We start from the raw sequence: 22,816 nt of genomic DNA, 5'->3' as shown, positions 1-22,816 counted from the left end.
ATAACAATACTCTAAAAAAATTTATCTACATAAATACTAGGTTTTGCATGATTCATTTCTAGTTTTTTTTTGATTTTCATATACGAGAAAAACAAATAAAACTGTAGATGTTACTGACACATTATTTATTTAAAAATGTCTTTATAGTTCTTCCTCTTTCAGAGCACTACAGCCTGTTACAGGTCAAGGTCGCTTAATGTAATTTTTGCTATCTGTTCCTAACCGTTTCAAAGCTCTTCCAGTTACCCTTATTTATTATATTAAAATCCTTCTCTACAAAATTTGATCACCAAATTAGTGATCTTCTTCGAATTCTTGCTTCTCATTTAATTTGTAAAAGGAAGCTTTTTTACTGGTCTTGTGAATATTTTGAAATTATGAGCTTTTGATACTATGAAAGTTAATTCGTTAATAAAACGAGTAATCTATTTTCTATTTAAAAACAAATCTCTTAATCAATCACATATGCCAAGTTATAAAGTATACAAATTTAGTAATACCAAGTCGATTTTTCTAGAATGTTTTATTCTTTAATACAAACTTGCAAAAGCTATGAAATTTACATTAGTTGAAAGATGTAACAAAAAAAAGCTATTTTCAAATGTCAAAACTACCTGGGTAAATTCCGTGATTCTTTCCGTTACGTTTCTGTTAAGTTATATGAAGCTTTTTTATTTATTTACTTATTTGTTAGCATTTTGATATATGCTGGTTTTACATTGGAAATAAATATGTATTTTACTAATATGTTATATACTGTACAAGATTACAAAAATTAACTTCTAAATATTCTTAATTCCCCATTAAAAAAGAATATTTTATTTGTAAATGAAAAATGCCCACTTTCTGAGTTATTTAAATAACCTGAATCTTTATTTTTAAAAAAATAATTGATATTTATCCTACAATTCATAAAACATGTAAAAATTGGTTTTTTAATACTCCTAACAAATGAAAAAATTTAATTATAAATTAACGATTTATTATCTATCAGAAATTTTTTATTCATTTAAAATGCCGTGTTTATAAATTTATAAATCTATATTTATCTGAATGAATCTTGAATTTAATTCTTTAAGTAATTTTATACAATAGCAATCATTCATTTTATCAAACAAATCACTATGAGAACTGTTCTAAGTTTATTATTAATATTCCTTTTAAGTTTATACAATAAATAATTTTAATAGCAATTATTGAATAGAAACTGTTAAATAATGGAATTAATGGTTTTTAATAGAATATTTAAATTGAAAATGAAATTTTAAACAGCTACTACTATTTAGTTCACCGATCGGCGCGCGTCTTGACTAAGCCAGCAATAAAAGAACGATCACTTTCCTACGGTTTTGTAATAAAACGGCGGAAATCGCTTTCTTAATTCTGAAATTAACAAATATTTTAAATCAATTATCCTCAATCATTGTTAACGATCATTACAATTGTTATCAATCATTTAGATCTTAATTTTAATTTTAGTTTTGTATATCATTTGCGATTTCCGAAATCATAATGTAAATTTTTATTTCATGTTTAATTTCATTCCATACTTATATCTAATGTTAGATAAACAAAAATCTGCATACATTTGGAAAAAAATATACCCATATTTAGTATTTCCGGTAAAATAAAAAATAAAAACATAAACTCCTACGATCATTTAGTTCAACTCGGAAGTTCACCGAACGGCGCGCGCCTTAACCGAGCTAGCAATTAAACAAATAATTTTACGAGCACTTTCCTCCGGTTTATAATAACAGAGGTAAACGCCTACAAGAAAGAAAAAAAAACCTGCTCATATAAAAAAAAAAAAGGAATAATAACAATCCAAACAAAACCATTCCAGAATCAAAAAACCCTAGACAATGCTTTTCTTTAAAAATAAAATAAACAAAACTAACTTAAGGTCATCATCACAAAACAAGAACTAGAAAGCCGGCTCCGAATGCAACCGAAACCTTATCAAACACGGACATGCGCAATGTCTTCAAATTGCCGATAGATGGCGCTGGAAACACGGAATTCGCCGGTTGAGGGTGGACTGAAGATGAAATTCATTCCGTGGACGGCAGAAGATTGTGCTTGCAGCGGGGAAATACGAATCGCATAAGGACTATTTCGTTCGAATGTGCTGTTTCTAGAACATAGGGCCCGTGATTTTGGAGACCTGCACAATTTTGACATTTCAGTGCGCGCGTGGGCGTATTAATTTATGCAAATCGGAATATTAGCTGAAAATATTTTTAGCTGATTTTTCTGTTTTTTGGAAGATTTTTCTGTTTTCTTCTATTTGATTTGGAATCATGAAGCAATCTTGCAAGAGGATAGATTTATTGCTACTGTTTTTAACAGGCAAGTTATTTTTTTAAAATTTATTTTATAAAAATAAATTTGATGTTTTTCTTGAAGCATTAATGAAATAAATTTTATAATAGATTTATTGCTACCTTTTTTTTTTCATTAGCAATGTTTTTATGCAATTTATAAAGTAAATTTTTCTCAACATTAAATTCGTGTTATCCTTTTAACAAAATCAAATTGCCAACTGTTTTTTTTTTTTTTTTTTTTTTTTTTTTTTTTTTTTTTTTTTTTTNTTTGAGTTAAGGTTTTTTTTTTTTTTTTTAATTTTTCCAGAGATTTTTCTTAAATTTTCTAAAGATCTTTTAACTTTATATTTTTCTAACATTTTATATTTTGTAAAACTTTAAAAATAATTGTTTAGTACGTAAAAAATTTGTTTATGAATAATGGTTATATTATCGAATACTTAAATATTAAATGCAATTAATTGAATCGTAGAAATTATGTATTGTGTTTTTGCATTTTCATAATCAAGTATTATGTTTTAAATATTCCCGAGTATAAATTTTATTTGTAAGAATGACTGATTTCTAATATTGAATTTGGTTATTCGTGTGATAAGTAGATTATGAAATAGTATGTTCATGTAATTTTTATCATCTATACAGTTTGCATTTTCATTTTAAATTTTGCGCACGCACTTCTTGGAAACTTCATAAAAGTTTTTTATACAATTTTGAAAGTTTCAAAACATCTTAATCGTTTTATAGATTTATTGTGAACTGGTTTGTCTTATTTATACATCGTGAGGAACATAAGTTTTTTAAATTTTTTTTTATTTATTTAATGGAACTTTCAATTAAATTTTTGCATGAATTTCTCCTTTAAATTTTGCACTCGCACTTTTTGGAAACTTTTTCTACAATTTTGAAAGTTTAAAAAAAAAAAATTTGTCATACTTTCATAATTTGGATTTTTAATTATATCAATTTAGTTGTGTAATTGATGTTTATTAACAGAACTTATAGTTTTAAGTACAACTTAGATTTTAATTTTAAAATTTTCACCAATGTCTCACAAATCAATTTCTTACTATCTTGGAAAAAATTAGTTACAAGTTTCTTTGCAACCGCAAACGTTTCAAAACGAGAATTTTTTTTAAAATTTGTATTGCATTCAAAATTTTGATTTTTAGTTTCTTGCTTTGCATGAAAATTGTGTTTAATACAAACTATAGAATGTATAAATGTAATTCCGATTTCAAAATGTAACTAGGTACTTCTTGCTTGGACTTGGACGAAGTTTCTAACTTACAGTATTTACTAACTCTTCTCTCTTACGCATTTAATTACTGCTCTCACGGATTTAGTAATTCTTCGCACTTCTTGCAATGCTAATCACAAAAATTTCATAATTGAACCCATTAAGTTTTAATAAAGCGTTAAATAACTCAGACTATTCAGTTATAACAAAGCTTTCAATAATATTATTCAAGTGTCTTGATATTAAAAACTAAAATTTACGCTAAGGATTGATGACATCGGGAGAGCTACTTTTAAAATCCGTGGAACTTAAAAGGGATCAAAATTTTGTATTCATGAAAAACAACAAACAATGTCAACTATAATAGATCAAACAAGTCATGGTAAATCCTGTTCCCCCTCTAATGATATTTGTCCATTACTTGTTTAGAAATAATAGACACCGAATATATTTTTGTTCACGAAACTCATAATATATATTTAGTTACGACATCTTTCGTAAGAGGCCTCTATAGTGCGGGAGATACCTCTCATTGCGAGTTCTGTCCCATCTCTATTGTTATATTAAAATTTCAAGATTAAAGAAAAGTGACTTCAGGTAAACGCAGGATGTACCATGTTTCGAACATGCTAAATAAATTGTTTTCAGGATATCAAGCAGGAAACTGATTATTGCAAGTTAATTTCTCTACTGGTTAATCCTGATTCATAGTTTGTTTGCATTTTGATACCTTGAATTTTTTACCAGCATTTGAAACTTCCTGGTTTACTTTAGATTTTCCTGAATTCGGTTTTTATGAACTTTAAATTATTAATTATTTATGTGAGTTAAGGAATTTTCCATCAGTTTAGCGTCCTCTTCAGTTTTAGATCCATGATATTTTGAAACAAATTGCTAGTGGAGTTAGTTAGTTGATAACTATAAAATATTCTCTTAAGCTTTAATTCCACCACATTTTGAAACAAATTGTTAGTGGAGTTCGTTAATTGATAACTATACCATCTTCTTAAGTTTGAAATCTGCTATTTTGAAACTAATTGTTAGTGGACTTGTTTAGTTTATAACTATGACACATTAAATCAAAATAAATCATGCACTTGTTTTACCAAAGCATGTTTTCACTTCATCTTATAGTTTGGAAATGCAGGTTTTAAGTGATATTTCCTTAAAAGTCTTGCTCGAGTTTCAAATATTTGAGTTCATTTAAAAATAAAGGAAGTAAAATGAAATATTGATTTAATAAATCAGAAAATATTTGTATCTCCATGCAAAAAGGAAAGAAATAAATGGATATTGCATGCGTTTTTTTAATTGCTTGAATATTGATATTGTCAACCTATAGAGTTGTGTTAAAGCTGTTGTCGAATTTATAAAAATTATTATATTGCTTGCGACTAGTGATAATTTTTTAACGAATTCCGTACTTGTGAAAATATTTATTTTAAATTAATTTAAAGCTGTGCTAAAATAATAGTTCACTGCAGAGTGGAGAAAAAAAATTTATTTTTTATAATTGTACTATAAATTATTAAAATTTAGTTTATTAATGTATAGTATAAAATATAAAAACGTAATCTTTGTTAATACAAATATTATTTTTATTAAATATGTTTAACATACTTTATCCACGTTATTGCTCAACCTGCAGTTGCTAATCGCTTTCCGTTACTTACAACATATTATGAAAATTAAACATATCGATTTTCCAGCTAAATTTATTTTCCTCTTTAATTCCGTATATTAAAGGCATATAAGGTCTCTTCATTTAAATGCAAGGCTTTTTTTACTGTCCAATGAGAAATATAATTTTATATCCAAGAGCTGAAATATGCAAAAAAGTGCATTTTTTAAATTTATGGATAAACCAATTTATAATACCTCATTAAGATTGTATATTTAAATTCGTGCCGTTTTTATAAATATAATCACAAAAAACATTCAGAGATTTAAAATGGTTTATATATAGGCTTAACGCGCTCATTTATAGACTTATTCACGGGTTTAAAGCAAATCTCAAACATTTTTTTCAGAAAATTTATATATATATAACTTTTTAATACAATACTACTACTACTTTTATACAACAAATTGCAAAATAACGTAAATTCTTTTCATAATCGCCACATCGATTAACTTTTAATTTTAAAATATTTGAAACATGAGTTGTAATTTACATCCTTTTTACGATTTTCTTTTTTCCCACAATGCATCATTGAGCAGCAAATCTATGTTGGATGTGTGACTATATCACTGTCCAAGTTCGTATACTTGTAGTTTTTAACCCAACCTAGAAGACACAAGAATGTATCACAGGATACATTCTTTGATCGCAGGATACATTCTGGGGATTTCAGGATTATTGCATTATACATTCTGGAGAATGTTTCGCAGAGGACTTTTTTAAGGAACTAACTTAAATTTGAGTTACATAGAAAGGAAAACCACGAAGGCCGCTCACTAGTAGGGTAGGTTTCCGAGGCAAAGTCACTCGAACCCACGATCTGTCTATTAGTAAACATATTTTTTCGTCAGCACTATTTTAAATGCGAGCGAGAAGCAGATATTTTCAGTGTTCGAGCCTGTGTTGCCTCGATATTTAATTTTTTTTCTAACCTCCATTAACAGCTTTTACATTCTCTCTATATCGCGTGTGGAAATTTTCACTTTCACCTCCGTAACTAATGTAAACTATACACAGGCTATATCACTGTGATATAGCCTAGGTTTACCTGAAAATTAGTTCAGATATACTTGAATTAAGCCATGAAGTTTCGTATACTGAAAAAAAATTTTCGAAACATCAAAATGGATATCTTCATGACTTACTCAGTTTGTCAGAACTCATTTTTTCTGCATTTAAATTTTTAATTAGTTATTGATGGGAAAGAAAGCTCGCGATAAAAAAAAGAGCGTCCTCTTGCATCAAATGAAGTAAAAATAGGGTAATGAAGAATTTGTCTGCCAACTAATTTTACCATTGATTCTTAATCTGTCATGTGTTATGCTGAATTATTGTCTTTTTTTTTTAATTCCAAAAACTAAATTTAGTTTATTTCGCGCTCTAAACCTATTTCAAAATTATTCGCCCCCCAAGCAAGAAAGAAATTCATTAGTTTTTTTAAGAGACAGTTTTTTTACATCAATGCATTATCTTTTATTTATTTTTATTTTTTAAAAAAGTCCAAAAGTTTACTCTGAATGCATTCTTTGTTTTTGTGTGTGCGTGTGTGTTACTTAAAAATTCTTTAGCACGGGCACACCCATTAAAGTTAATCTGCATTTCAAAGTGCAAAGCATGAAAAGATCTCCAAATATCTTCGAAAAAAAAATTCTAAAGCTAACGCCTGAGGCAATGCTTCGTTTGTTTATCGTCTGCTATTTGATTGTATGTCTAGGAGAATTGAATACGTTCAGCCGAAGTGAATATAATCTTATGTTTGCGTTTTATTTTTCTCCATTTTTTAAAAAACATTGAAAAAATAAACAGGAAAAATTCATTGAAATAAGCAAGTTTGCGATGAATAGTTTAAATTTTTCTTGGTGTCAAATATTTGCGAGAAAGGTTTGAATTTTATGTTCTGTTTTTAATTTAAAGTTTTTCAATGATTTACTGCAGTTAAAATACAATGTCATAAGTTATTATTGAAAAGTTATCTGTCCTCGTTAGCAGCAACATATCGAAATATCCATACTTAATATTGAAATCCCATAAAAAATATATTGATAATTTCGATTTATCCTTTAATTTATTGATATCGATTGTAATATATTAATTTTGTAGTTTTTTTATACTTCAGGGAACTCTTAATTCCATTTTTAGTAATTGTGTAACTAACTGCGATTGATGAAAATAGTTCAAAAAACACAAAATACCACCTATAGAATTAAATTCTGATGGTGTGAATGAGACAAAATTTAAGTACTTAATTATGAAGAAATCGCGTTACAACTACGTTTGGCTTAAGGAACGGCTATGTTAGCAATCGAAATAAAGCATCAATGCGTTGAAGTATCGATATTAAATTTTGATTTATACTTTAAAACGTTTAACTTATCGATAGTAATGTGCTAACATTGATTTGTGCTTTAATAAGTTAAATTGCCATTTTCGTAATTGTGTAAGTAGCTGTAGTTGTCAAAAGCAATATTTTAAATAAAGCATCTCGTGAAGAAAAAAGAGCTGAATTTAACTTATTATGGGATAGATAAAATATAGCATTGAAGGAATGTGACATTTATTCGATTGCTGTATCCTAAACGTATTACTAACTAGATCCATATTTTCGTTCTTTTTAAACTTGATTACACGGTAATATGGTTCATCCTAAATTGAAATAGGTTCAACTAACCCCACATTAAAAACTTTTTCAGCAATCTTGCACCATTTTATGACTCAACGTTAGAGTGTAATTTAGATTTTTGAACACCTCTTGTCATTTTTATTGCTTCAAACATACATTATTTTGATAGCTGATTATAAACGTACACTATTTTGATAGCCATATTTGAAATCCGTTTAAAAGATTAAAAACTGCTTAATTTTTTCAAGAATTTTTACGAAATTCCTGGGTTTTATTAAAACTTTCAACTTCAGGCTGTAAGGACTCAAAGAATTATATCGTTTGAAATTATCTGCGCATAATTAAAGGTCAAGAATATATCTTTAGACACCCAAAAATCTTGGAATAAAATTCCATTTACTGCCGACCGTCTCACTCGGCACAATGTCCGAAAGGCAGTTCCCAGAGGATTTATAGGATGGTGGACGCTTGCCCATTGTCCTGTGTTGGTCCCTGGGGACACTGCCCAATCCACGTCATTCTAAATGGAACTTTCAGTCATTCGAGTTAGTCCACGGGGAAAAGATAGGCCGAAATTCTCCTCTAAGTAATGTTCTTGTCTATTCGAACTGGACGTTGGATTTGATTCATCATTAGTACGAAGCCGGACGTTCAAGTCCTGGATTCCTTTGCAACGGTATATTGATAGCAAAATACCAGAATTAGTTTGAGCTATAATGATGGAATGGTTTTTTTTTCCTTCGATTTTTTCTTTTCTTTTACGATGCAGAGATTTATTTATAATTGAGACTGACGATGGTCTTCAGTGACTTCCTTTCAATATGGGAGTGAGACATTGAGTAATCATCTTTATTTTACGAACCTTAATCGAAAACTGAAGATGTTTTAGTACAGTGTTTAGATAGTTTTTTTTTTAATTTCAGCGATTACTAAGTGAGGTAAATTGCATATTTTCCCAAAGTCGATACCAACAAAGTGTTCTTGCATTTAAAAAATTTCATGTAATTTTGCTTGTAAAATTTTTGAATAATTTGAATTTTTCTATAATGGTAAAAAAAGTTTGTTGTACATTAGTTTTTTTTTTTCGGTATGTAGATTTATAAAAGCTTATCTTAAAGTCGGCGACTAGAAAATGCAAGGACAATACAAATTTTTTGGATGTTGCTTATCTTAAGCAATATGTTTATTTATTCTGAATTGCTTCTTATCTTCTAAAATTCCTTCTTAACCATCCTCTTAAGTTTGCGTGACATATTCTGATTCAACAATTGGCAAGTCTCCTAACTTTGCAATGTCAGTGCAAAAGAATTGTTGTGATTAATGTACTTCAAAATGCGTTGTCAGCATTTCCGTTTAAATTTTTAGTTTAATACAGTGCTTAAGATCGTACTTTTTTTTTTGTAATAGTACGTACGTAGTACTAAGTATTACATTAAATACTATATATGTTACATCCTGCTCCACCAGCTCTTTATAGTTAGATATCTTTTAAAAATCAACAGGAAGAATGATTTTCAGTGCTTGGAATTTTAGACTCGTTGTTTTTTATTCTTAATGCAACAATTAACACTTTGATCGGCAATTTTACGCAGAGACTATGTCGTACCACTGGCTTTTATTTTGTGATTGAATATGGAAGTAAAGATTTTTAAACAAAATAAACAACAATTAATTTCTAAATAAAATTTAATTTATACTGAATAAAATGAAATGAAATTCTGGAATAATTTCTGGCCTTGGATTAGATAAGGCCTGTACAATGACGATAAAACTCGTCACCGGTAAACTATTTTTTTAATTACCTTTCCTCCTTCTATAATCAGGAAATAAAGTACCGCATTCTAAATAAACTGCAATAAATTTAATTTCTACTGAATGAAATTAAATTAAACTTAGGAATTTTTTATATCTCCTAGGGTTTTATAAATTGAAATAGATAATACCAGTGCAATGACGAGTCATCGGTCAACAATATGTTAATTAACTTTTCACCTCCTACAATCTAAGTTCATCTATTTTAAAAAAATATTTGCAAGTAATACTTTGAAAGTCGGAATATAGAGCATTTTTACTTAAAAATATAAATTTTATGACTGAAATCGATAATTGAATTGCATAAGTTATTAAAATTTCGAATTATATTTATAAGGTTAAAATTATGAAAACAGTTATTTAGTAAAAAAAAGAATAGTTTTAACCAAAGAGAATTATTAGAAGTAGGAGACAACTAGAGTAGAAATATTTTTGGATATAAACTAAATTTTTAAGATAAATATATGCTTTTGGAAACGTTGAATTTGAAAGAAAATATCACAATGAAAATTCTTTTGAATAAAGTATTGCAAAGATTCTGAATTTATCCTCCAAGTTGGAAATTCAAGAACAGTATGTGCACAGGATAAAATTTCTTTACTATCAAAAATGATTATAAAAACTTTTGAGTTATTAAAATACCTAATTATTTTTATAAAACTAATATTATAGAAAACAATTTTATATTGCCAGTCACATTTTAAATTAATAAAAATATTAGGATATCATCTAAGCCAGGATTATTTTTTGAATAAAATACGAACGAAAACTATTATTTTGCACACCTTTCAATGCAATTGCTTATTAGCACAAATTTAAAGATTCTTACTACGTATGTCAAAAGCTTATTATCCTATCCCACCCTAGTCTAGTTCTTTAGAAATACCCACCAACTTTTTTCTGTGCGCCAACCTTAGAGAAATAGTTTTTTCAAATTTCCCAATCAACCTGCACACGTTTTAGGCTTATTGTAGTAAGCCAAACATTCATTTAAGCTGATTAGAAAATGTACCATTTATTGCTTAGTTAGCCCGATGTACAGCAGGAAATTTTTAAGGAATCCAAATTGATAAAAGATTAGTTATAAGTGCCCGTATTAAAGATTGTTTGCAATATTTTAAGCAAATTCATTATGAGTTCGCTTAAATTATTTTATTAAATAATGAATATGTTTCTTTAAATTATTAGTTACCAATTAAATATACAGGCTGCTTGTAATAAACCTAAAATTATCAGACTTACTAGAAAATACTGAAAATTTAGGTTGGCGCATTACAAAAGACCTGCCCCATTTGAAAACAGCTGGACTTCATAATTGGCTTACGTGAATTAAACACAAGGATTTGAAATGATTACGTATATTATTTTTATGAAATTGAAATTACAGGAAACAATGCATTGATTCTAACTAATTCTTTCTAAATAAAAATATATTAGAATCAAAAAACAATTAAGTCGGATATTCTTTTAGGAAAGAAGCACGAAAAATATGTGCTGCTAGAATTTTGTCTTTTAAAATATTCATAATATCATTTCAAAAAATGCTATTTCGTGGCAAAAGAATTTCTGGTTATGTTTTCGAGTTCCAAATGTACGATATATCATATCCTATCTCCTTTGGAATCCAGGAAAAGAAAAAAAAACTATTTTTGTTGTTACCCCTTTCCAACTGACTGACAAAAATGAACTTTCAGAATTTCTCATTCCTTTCCTCTGACCAGATCGTAAAATTTCACCATGTTCACTCCCAAAAGCACCAGACACGTTCGCTTTTTCGGTTGTCCCATTCCAGGCACCAATCATCTGTGCCATCAAAAATATGCCAACCATCCCGATTCATCCATCAAACCTACCTTGCCAACTTCGGTTGGCAGTTTATGGAACTACCGAACGTTTGGAAGCTTTTCACTTGAACTTTTTATTCCATGTTTTCCAACTTTTTTTTTTTCAACTGAAAATTCTTTCCTGTGTCACGATTTATTTGGAACAAATTTTATTCCTCAGAAAGTTTCGTCATTTTCTTCCAGCACCCCTTTGGCTGGGAAGATTAAAAATTCAAAATATTAGCTCGTAATGGCTTAGTTTGGAAAGTGCTTGCGGCTTAAGTGATTTGCTTTTTGTGCAATTATTCATTCATGTTATACATATTTTTTTTCTTTCTTGAAGAAACATTAAAGGGGATTAAAATTAGATTTGTCTTTTTGAAACAGAAATTTCTTACTCTGAGCTAAATTATTATTTTTGAAAAAAGTCTTTATTTTTTCAAACTGTTCTGAAATTTTCAATTACTGTAAGCTGTTTAAATTCTTGTTTTGCTCTTTATTTTCTCTCTACATCTTCTCTAAATTGGAAAATTTTCAGTTTTTGAAAACTTTTTAAAATAACTTTTTTAATTTTGTGCTCTATATTTTCTCTCTCTACGTTCTCTATATTTTGCTCTATATATTGTGAGGAAAGTAATCTGCTCCTAACAGACAGTTCATATTCCGACACTTGGTGACGAAAGACGTAGAAAGACGTTCAAGATGAAGTAGCATGAGAAAACTGTAGTCTTTTTCTAAAAGCGTTAAATTATTTAACATCATGGCATGAAATACGAACTATGCCGGTAAACTTACTTTATTCGAATAATTTATAGATTTCACAGTTAGAATATCGATGTTTGAAAAAAGTCATGACGTGACAAACATTTAACGATTACTAAATTTAAAATGATCTGGAGTTAGAGGTGTACAACAAGCCAGGGAATAGGCACGATTTTCAGGTAAAAAAAAAAGCAAGCATTTCGCATCATCTGTAGCAATAGAGCAAAAACCTATATACGCTATGCGCGCTATAACACTTTTTGAGCAGTGGTGGCTCAGGGGATAGAGCGTTCACCTTCCAATGAGGAGAACCGAGTTCGAATCCCAGAGACGGAAGGTCAATATGAATTCGCACCTGGTTCGCACCAGCCACATTGGTGTAAAATATCCTCAGTGCTAGACGGAAATTTCTCCACGAAGCAAATTTCTCCCAATACTTGATCCTGGAGTTCCCCTGTCTTCTGGATTGGGTTCAAAATTACGAGGCTACGAAGTTGAACATTAGTAGTCATAAACCCAAAAAGTTAAGTCGACTGTTCAATGACTGTTATAAAATATAAAATAAAATACAACACGCTTTGAACAGGCCATAACTTGGAATAACTAAAATGGAATGCACATGGAACATATAGTATGGTTTATGCTTTTTGTTTAAGCCCTTTCCTCCCCTAATAGTCAAAATTTGAACTAATTTCTTTTATTACACATCTTTTTACCATGGTTCATATAGCCTATGTACCAAATTTCATCGACATCCGTCAAACAGAACGAACTGTATGCTGATCTTAATGAGTTCATATTAATTATTTCCACCCTCTTCTTAAGTAATATTTGAACGTTAAATCTTTTCTTTATATTTTACTCTAGTGGAGCGCGCTTTGTGCTTTAAAAAATTTTAATAGTAGAAACAAAATCAATATGTAAAATTTACATATCGTAATCGTAAAATTGTTAAATTTACATATCGTAATAAAATTTACATATCGATTCTGCAAAAACTTTAAAAGAGAAAACAAATTTGCAAAATCTTTTTCAGATTTAAAATCGAAAGTAAAAGCTAAGGATAGCAATTTGTTTATCGTCATATTGGCATTCTTTTTTTTAAGTAAGGTATTTATTTAAGTATCCTTTTTTCAAGAAAAAGTGACTTATCAAGTTCTTGGAATAGCTTGCAGGTTTTTTGTTTTGTACGAATTATATTTTATTTTACCATATATCATTCTTTTTGACACTTAGTTCCATGGTAATCTCATCCAAATTTAAAAAGAGAACTTTCATCCTTAGTAGATAAAAAAAATTACTTCAGAATGCTAGAAGTGATAATACAAATCACATTCCGCAATTTTTATTTGCTTAAATAGATAACTGAAAAACTATGAAGTACGTGATAAACAATTTGAGTCATTTCTTTCTTATGAGTAATGCGTCTTACGACGAATCGAAATTTTGCACCCTATGTTGAATTTACATTAAGTTAGTCATAATTTGCTCTAAACTGATGAATCACAATTGTTGTGAACATAAAACTTAGATTCTTAAACGGTAATATATTCCATAGTGAGATATTATACAGAGATTTTGATATATGGTTCAAAATCTATTCATTATATTTGTTTGTCATCTGCTCTGTTTGTACGATTTTAAATTCTTATGCATAAATATGAAGTAATTAAGTATTTATGAAAATATTAACATTATCTTGTTTCACAACAAAAGGCCTTGAAATTGAATAGTAACTTGTAAATGTATCAGAAATCAAAGTATGATCTTAGTTAGAAATTAAAAAGTACAATTCCGGTAGTGTATCTGCTCATTGTATAAGACCAAGACTAATGCAAGCTATTTTAATTGCTTTAATAACACAATTTTTCAGACATTTTATCAAAGACTTTACATTAACTTTCCTGTTTGGCAGAAATTCATTTTTTGACTAGCATGATTACAGTCATAACATTGAGTGTTTCATAAGGAGTTAGAATTTATAAATTACCTCGCTAAAGAACAAGGTTTCTTAACTCAGAGACTCCACCTACTACGAATTCTCCGTAGTTTCAGAAAAAAAAATTCCAATTAGTATCAAGGATAATGTATTTATATTTTAATAAATTATAATTTAAACAATTTTGTTAACCATAAACACAATTTAAAAATTTTAATACTTTTAAACAAATAATTATAAAAAGCATGCTTAATTTCTCAAGGTCCAATGTTTTTTTTTTTTTATTTTATTAAATAATGAANTTTTTTTTTTTTTTTTTTTTTTTTAAATGCATTTTCAAACAATTCTGCCTCATTTTACTCCTACAAAAAAAAAATTGAAACTCTGGATAATCCGTAGTAGTTGTAATCTCTGCTAACCTAGTCTTATATTTTAAAAGCAATACTCTAAATAGATAAGTTCATCTTATAGTTCCTAAACAGCTCCAGAAATAGGGCTATTTAAAGCTATTTTTTAATTGCTTTGATAATGCTTTATCTTTTTTCATTTGACTTCAAAATCACTTTTCTGGATTTGCATCTGTGTAATCATTCCTATTAATCAGCGTTTTATTGTGTCTCAGTTTTTAAACGTTTCAGTTAGAAAAATATCATTTATGTCGTCTTTAAATTTGGAAAGCGATGCCTTCAGTGGGTGAGCTCATTTTTAATTCTTAAAAAGCATCAGAATGAATGCAAATTAAAACTAAGTTTTAGTTAAACAATTATGTATTAGTATTGGTTTATCGCTTCTGACATTTTGCCAAAGACTATGTATTAATCTCTCTTTATCGGAGAAATCACTTGGCCTGTCTAGGCGCTTTAATATATCACAATTTATAACCATATGATTAAGCATGATAACATTAAAGCAGTCTTCATTGCTTTTATTTAGTCACTTTTTGTAAATGCAGGTTAGCACGATAGTATCAACATGTTCTTTAAATTCCAAAAGCAGCGCCTGTCTTAGCTCCTTAACTAGGAATTGGCACTTAGCTCCGCCTTCATCACGTGCTATCCAACGATACTATTTCGTTATTTTTGAGAGAAAGATGTGAACAATGCTGAACAGGGTTGCTATTTGGTGATCATATGACAAAAATATTTATTTCGCAATCTTTATGTGCAGTTTTTAACATTAAATGCTTCATAAATTTGATGATATTTCTTTTGAGTGAATAGTTTGTCCTTTTTGAGACATTTTGCTTTGAAAACATCAGATTTTAAATTTAAAATATATTTAATTTGCTGGAGAGCGAAACGTATAATAGCAGATGATAAAGCAAAGTAAGTGACTGAAAAAGAATTCACTGTTTGCGTTTGGCAATCATTAAGGGTTGTCTCATTTTCAAGCGCAAAAATGTTTCTCCTCTTACTCCCGGGCTGAAATGAACTCTGAGTCTGAGGAGGGGGAGCCAAGTGCCAACTCCTGGTTAATGAACTGTACCTCATATTATAATTCTTAAATCGCACCCAGATCGGGTTCAAATTAAACAAATTTTTAGCTGCTTTCACACAATTCTATTTTTTCTGACAGTTTATCAAAGATGGTGCACCAGTCTTTCCTGTTTTATTGGAAGATATATTTTCCTGACTCATATAAATGTAATCCAAACAAAGGAAATTTTCTATTGCTTCATAATTTGTAAACGCATCAGTTACAAAAATATTATTAACATATACTTTGAATTCCAAACGCACTGTCTGGAATGGATTAGTTCATCTTGTAATCCCTAAATAGCTCCAAGCACTGATGCGAAATAAAACCATTTAAACACTTTAATCATCCTCTCTCCAGAGATAATATCAAAGACCCACTTAAAATATGGGAATTTTCAAATTAAAAAGCAATGGGTGAAATAAAGTTGAAAAAACACCAAGAATCAAGCTTTTAATTGCATCTTCATTCTATCATCTCATTACCATAAGCTGCTTTGGCGTGCTTTTTAAGTTAAACTTAATTTAGCTAATGACACCAACCACAGCTATCATAAAGGATTGCACTGATTTTGCGGCGAGATTTTGATGTCTTCCTCCCCACCTTCTTATTAATCCAGGTTTCATCTTCAAAGGCTTTTTTTGATTTATTAAAATTCTCTTATTTTTCTGGTGCAAGAGTTTTTACTTTTTCCTGATTTTCAAGAGTTTTTTTTCCCTATCCTTCATAACGCATTAAATTTTTATTTTGTTCTAATGAGCGCTTTGATTAATTGCTTTTTGAGGGATGGTTTTTTGCGTTAATTGATGCACTTTTTTCAGTACGTGCCACTTGTCTGGAAAAACTTTCATTTATGCTCAGGAGAATTGTTCGTTATTTTTTATTTATCGCTGTTTTTTTCAGTTCATATTGCTTGTTAGACTTCTACTAAATAGCTCATTTTTCATTTTCTTTTTTTTTTGAAATTAAGCTATTTGTGGAAAAAATGTTAATTTTTGAAAAAGTTGTATGAAACTAAAATTCAAAATTCACTTTTTTTAATTACTTTATAATTATGACATCGTTAAGCTTATTTTCTTCTCATAAATGCTCTTTAAACGATTATTCAACTAGAAGTTTATAAAAATTTTCCAAATGGATATGATGTAATCTATTTTTAATGTAGAAAGCAATAATGAATGAAAAATAACTAAAGTTTTTTGATCCATTAAACATATAATTTCAGTAGAAAATTCTTGCAATATCTCTTCACTCAAATTTCATGTAACACTTTATTACACGAATTTTTAAATGTTTTAAATATAAATATGTAATGAAAATAGTTTTTCAGTAAAAATATTTTTTACAGAAAAATATTTTTTCAGTAAAAATATTTTTTACAGAAAAAATATTACTGCATAAATCATTTTTAAACATTTAAGTGTTACGATTGCTTGAAACCGGCAAAAGCTCAGAAACTCAATCAGAGGTTTCATTGAAAAAGCGTAATGCTTTAATAAGTACAGTATGAAAAAAATTCCTACAAATTTACGGTAAAAAAGTAGTATAAAGATAATAAGAAGGTGTCTGTAATTTTGCATGTAAACTAAATATTCAGCGTTAAAATTTACAATGAAAAAGGGGAAAAAAACATGAATAACTACAAAGTGGTAGTCAGAATTGGCACCTAGATAACATATTTTACAAGCTAGCTCGTGGCTAAGCATCTTTCCCTTTTTTCAGGCTTTCTTTTATTATATTAAACTGTTCTACCATAAAGTGCTAGACTTCACGTGCAAGCCATCGGGCTTCCATAGCCGAGGAGTCATCCCCTCTGCAAAGGATCAAAATTGTGATGGTATGTCTTTGGATCATCCTCAGGGATGTTTCCCAGACCGTCTCCAATAGCCCATTGTTCAGCTCTAGTACGACGGGAATAAAGTGTCTACCTACCTATCTTTTAATAGCCGTTGTAGATATTCCATTTAATTTTGGCCCACTTAAGTGATGTGGACAGTGCCTAAGCTGGTATCACTCTCTCCAATTTTCCTCCATTCCATGCAGTGAAGACAGTTTAAAAATTTGATAAGAACAATTTCGGAGAACCAGTGGTGTCATAATAGTGGATAAAATGAAATCTGCCTAAGCTGCCATATTGGGATCTTTTCCTTCTTTTCATTATTTTTTATTGGCCACTTTTTCTACATAAATTTACTGTAAAAATTTAATCTGTCTGAAACTATATTTTTGATCAGTATTTACCACAAAAATGCCCTGTCTCTTTTACAGTATTACGTAACGCTTTTCATAATGTTCTCTGAAATGTTTTGCAACTTTGTAGCATTTTTATTTAGCAAAAACTATTGTTGTACTTGAATTTATAAACCAACAACATTTTAAACAAGCAAAATAAATTGAAACTATTATAATTTTTTAATTCCAAAACATGTTCTACATTCTTTGAAATGCATTATGCAAAACCTACCCATCCCATTGTATTCTTACAGCATGGAGTATGTTCACCTTTAGCTTAATGGAGGTTCCGGGAAGAAAAAAAAAATATTCTAGAATATCAATTTTCCACCAATCTTCGGAGAACAATTTAATTACCCTCTCCTGTTGAAACCCTAACAATGGGTTGCTCACGGAAAGTTGATTAACTTTTAATTAACCTAAAACGCTAATTAAACCGACACGAGACTGTACCTCTTTTGTTCGGCCCTGCCCTTGAGTAAATTGATGTTCAGGGGCCTAGCTTTAATTTTTAAGTGGATGCAGGAAAAGTGGGGCTTAGGCCCCTTTTGCAATACCCGGTTTGTTTTCCTTTCTATTCTATTTGGTAAAATGATCCTCCTTTGACAAGTCTAAGAATGCGTGAAATTTTCTTGGCGACCCATTTTGATCGGAGTTTTAAAAATGTTACCATTTAATTGAACTTGGGTGTTGAAATGGTTTGTTTTATTTCTCAGATAATTCCACATTGTTTGGAATTAATTAACTCCATGTCGTACAACAGATACCGTTTCTAACAATCTTATGAAGAAACCAATTAATACAAATTTGGATGCAGAGTTATGGTTAAATTGGTATATTCGATCCAAATTGAAGATTTGAGTGGGAGAAAGTTCTATGGGTGTAGTTATGCTTTCGGATTTATATATTTAATTCAAATTAAATATCTGAGTGGAAGGTTCCATGGGTGTAGTGATGTGATTAAATTGCATATTTGATCCAAATTGAATATCTGATTGCCAGAAGGCTCTATAAGTGTAGTTATGTTGTTTTTTATTTGATATATTTAATCCAATTTGAAGATTTGAGTGGAAGCTGATTTTATGATTCTAGTTATGGGATTAAATTGGTATATTTGATCCAAATTAAAAATCTGAAGGGAAGAAAGTCCTAAGTAACATTTCAGTGAATTATAGATACCAATTTTATGCAGAACTGATTTTTCTGAGAAAGTAGTTAATGAATCTGTAATAGATTTTAAAAAATTTTCTTCTTGACGATGCTCTTTTTTTATTATTCTCTTTGTTGTATTTCGTATTATTTCTTTTTTCAAAGTCCGTTTGTTCTGGCATTATCCCTGAAATAAAAAAAAGAAAGTGACGTTTAAAAGGTATCGGCCGGAAACACAAAAGGACTTTTATCTAGGACAAGGAAAGTCAGTTAAGAAATCTTCCCCCAACTCACCATTTCCAACCACAATATGCACTCTTATCCGTTATGATTGTTTGATTTGTTTATCTCGGTATCTACAGGTGCGGTGTCATATCTGGTTTAAAAAATTACACTTTTTGAACGATGATAGAAGCTCAAAGGTTACTTTTTCTAATAACGGTTTCATTCAATTCAAGTTGAAAATATAATGAGTTTTTTTTAAATTGATATTTAATGATACACAGCTGTCTGATTCATAATTAGGATTTTTTGTTATCATCGTTATATAAAATATATATATATTTATAACAAACTAATTCAATTTTTCTTTAAATATTATCCAGTTTAGCGTGCGAGGAGCATATAAGAAATGGATCATCCTAATAACTTTTGATTATTGAATTTTTTATCTCTAAGAAACAACATAATAGTTAAAGGTGCTTCCTATACCCACACTATACAATTACTACCATATTTTAATTAAAAGATGAAATTTAAGTAAAAAAGTATACTTTCTTCCAGTAAACATACTTTTTCAACAAAATTGCATTTTAGTTCCATCTGTTTTTATAGCGCATTTGTTCTCTATTTTAAACTATTCTTTTTAACTCTCTATTGCAGTAGTACGTAATTTTTTACGGCTACGGAACCCTAAATAATTGAACATCTTGTTTCGGAACCCCGAATTAATAAATAAAATTAATAGATGTGGATGTACTAACCAAAATAATAATATATAATAAATTATTTTGATTATATTTAATGTGAAGAATGACATTTATTCATGACATTTATCATTGTTTTATCAATAATAGACTTAAAATTCATACTTTATATATTAAACAGTTGGATTTGCAGAACTGAAGTGGCATCTAAACTAGTTCTGAGTCTGTTTTTGGTGTATGCATAACCTAAAACTAATAAAGTAAACTTAATTATAGTTTTCGAATAAGAACTGTAATAAACGTTTAAGACGATTATCCGGGAAACATAATTCTTTATTCAAGAAGTTAAGTTATATTGATTTGAAAAATTCGACGAGAAATATTTCAATTTTTTATTAATGTACATCTTTCTCAGGATTTATTCAATGTATTTTTATTGGAAAAAATATTTTCAACAAAAATATTTCGAATTCTTTTATTATTATTTTACTAAAATAATTTCATAAAACTCACCCAAATATTAAATAAATGATGGTTAGTTAAATGGATATAAATATAATGATAGGTTTTAAGAATCATTGCCACTTTAAAAAAATTTAAACTCTCGGAACCCCTGTGAGCCTTCCACGGAACTACAGGATTCCGCGGAACACCATATTGCACTATAAGAAACTTTAGAACACTTTGGACTATAATACCATTTAAAGTTGCGAAAACTTAATACATATTATTGCTCTTCTTAAACTTGATTGCACGATACTATTCAAAATGATTCTGAAACATGATTCAGTTGAATACTTTGTTAATATGTTTGCGTCGAGCTTGAACTCTATCATAGGCACATTAAGGTACATTAGTCATAATTTACAGCATAGATAAGCCAAGTTTTGGGGTCTATGTTGTAAAATATGACTAACGTAACATTGCTTTAAGTATCGTAAAAAAAGTGTGTTCTTAATTTATCTTCAAAACATTAAAATATTACTTCAATTGCTGTTTTTGAAATTCATTTGATTTGGTAATAGTGTTTCTAAGGAACACATGAACTCATTATACCTTAAAAACAGCTCTTAGTGATTTAAATTCAATTCCATTCAATATGACGTAGAACATTTATTAAATGCTGCAATATAAAAATATAAATTAAAGTAATTTTTTTATCGAATGTTTTGTGTACATAATGCGATCAATCATATTTCAATATTTACAAAACACAACTACAACAAATTAAATACAGTCAATATAAACTCATTTCTGAAAATTTTGTTGAAAAGTAACTTCTGTTAGGAACGGGGAAAAAGAAGTAAACAAAGACTCAAAACGGGAAATCTATAGCTGATTGATGGGGCTTAGGACATGGGAAAAATGTTTTACCGAGATATCGGAAAACTTCTCCTTGTTGAAGCGGAGGTAGTGTAGCATTAAGGAAAAATAAAATAAAAAAATAGATAATTTTATACTGTGTTTGTTGTGCAGGCCAGCCTCTTTGGTGTGTGTATGTGTTCTTTATTCTGTGATTTGTCGCTTACTGAGAAAAATGAGAGGGATTTCTAGCCAAAAGAAAATAAATGGTTTGCTTGCATGGCTGCTGTATTGAAAATGATTGGCAATTCATCGCCAAGTCTTGGGACGATATTAGTGTACCAAGTTTAAATTGGCTAGAGTATAAATAAATCGCATTGTAAGCTTTCATTTATTTTATTTTTTTTACTGTGGGAACGAGATAAAACTAAGAATGTATCGTGTAAATCACCACATAAAAAGCTCATTTTGGGTAAAATTATTCAACCTAATTTAAAAAAGATGTAATTTTTTAAATTGTTTAAGGCTCCGACTACCATTTTTCAGCCGATTTTGACTGGAACATCATTTTTCAGTTTTTTATATATATAAAGTAAGACTATGAACATTTTTCTTTCTAAAATCGTTCGAGTTTTGTTTCTATTTCAAATCGAACAGAAGTTATGATGGTTAAAAAAATAATTTATTTTAGTTATTACGTCGATTTTTTTTTTTTTTTTTTTTTTTTTTTTTTTTTTGTTCTTCTGCTACCTTGAGGACGTTTTCCAGAGAGTCGCAAATAGCCTGTTGTGCACCTCTAGTGCATATACTAGTACTCCTCTTGACACTGCAGTCCAACCAGATCGGACAGAGACGTCCAATGATTTTTTCCATAGGGAGTTTATGAAATGCATGCTATTTCCATTTAGTAGTCACCTTTGGTATTTTCAGATCTTTCTCAACGTCCTCAAGCAATCTGTGTGGATGTATAAAATTTACCGTAGGACTACTCTCAACTGGAATTTAAAAAACGTTTTAATAAAAATATCCCCTCTAAGAATTCAAAAAATATTAAAACGAGAATGCTTATCTTGAATATTTAGAGAATATTGAATACGGAACATAGTTTACGGAATCTATTGATCTTTATTATTGTGGCTATGTTGCCAGAATAATGTCCCACAGAATTCTGTTAGAATTTTGTGGAACACAGCAATCTCAAAGTTCTTTTAGAATTTAGTGTGACATCAATCATCCCAAAGTTCTTTTAGAATTTTTATCACACTATCATCCAAAGTTCTTTTAAAATTTTGCGTGACGTTAATCATATTAAAATTCTTTTATACTTTTGAGCGACATTCATGACACTAAAGTTCTTATAAAATTTTGTGAAACCTATACCGGTAATACTTTATGATAGAGCCATGGTGAGCTCAGGTGATAGTGCTCACCTCCCAATGAGGTGACCCAGTTTCGAATCTCAGAGAAGGCTGGCCGATTAAATTCCTCACCCAGCTAGCACCGACTACATTGCTGGCGTGAAATATCATC

General features: G+C 29.2%; 1 protein-coding gene across 16 annotated transcripts in view; it reads left to right on the top strand.

Annotated features, from left to right (window-relative positions):
• Positions 1 to 2,032: 2,032 nt before the first annotated feature.
• Positions 2,033 to 22,816, top strand: part of LOC107454643 (fasciclin-2) — a 186,694-nt gene continuing 165,910 nt past the window's right edge. For 8 of the 16 annotated variants that reach the window (XM_071183732.1, XM_071183742.1, XM_016071891.3 and 5 more), the window contains exon 1: positions 2,033 to 2,352. In XM_071183732.1, the coding sequence (XP_071039833.1) occupies positions 2,304 to 2,352 (49 nt within the window). In that variant the 5' untranslated portion in view covers positions 2,033 to 2,303. The remainder of the gene's footprint in view (positions 2,353 to 22,816) is intronic. The other 8 variants (XM_071183772.1, XM_071183782.1, XM_071183753.1 and 5 more) reach the window with 1 other exon arrangement.

Source organism: Parasteatoda tepidariorum, chromosome 1, assembly GCF_043381705.1.
Source record: "Parasteatoda tepidariorum isolate YZ-2023 chromosome 1, CAS_Ptep_4.0, whole genome shotgun sequence".
Classification (NCBI taxonomy): Eukaryota; Metazoa; Arthropoda; class Arachnida; order Araneae; family Theridiidae; genus Parasteatoda; species Parasteatoda tepidariorum.
The sequence above is the reverse complement of the archived record's forward strand: the minus strand, read 5'-3'. Positions and strand labels throughout refer to the sequence as shown.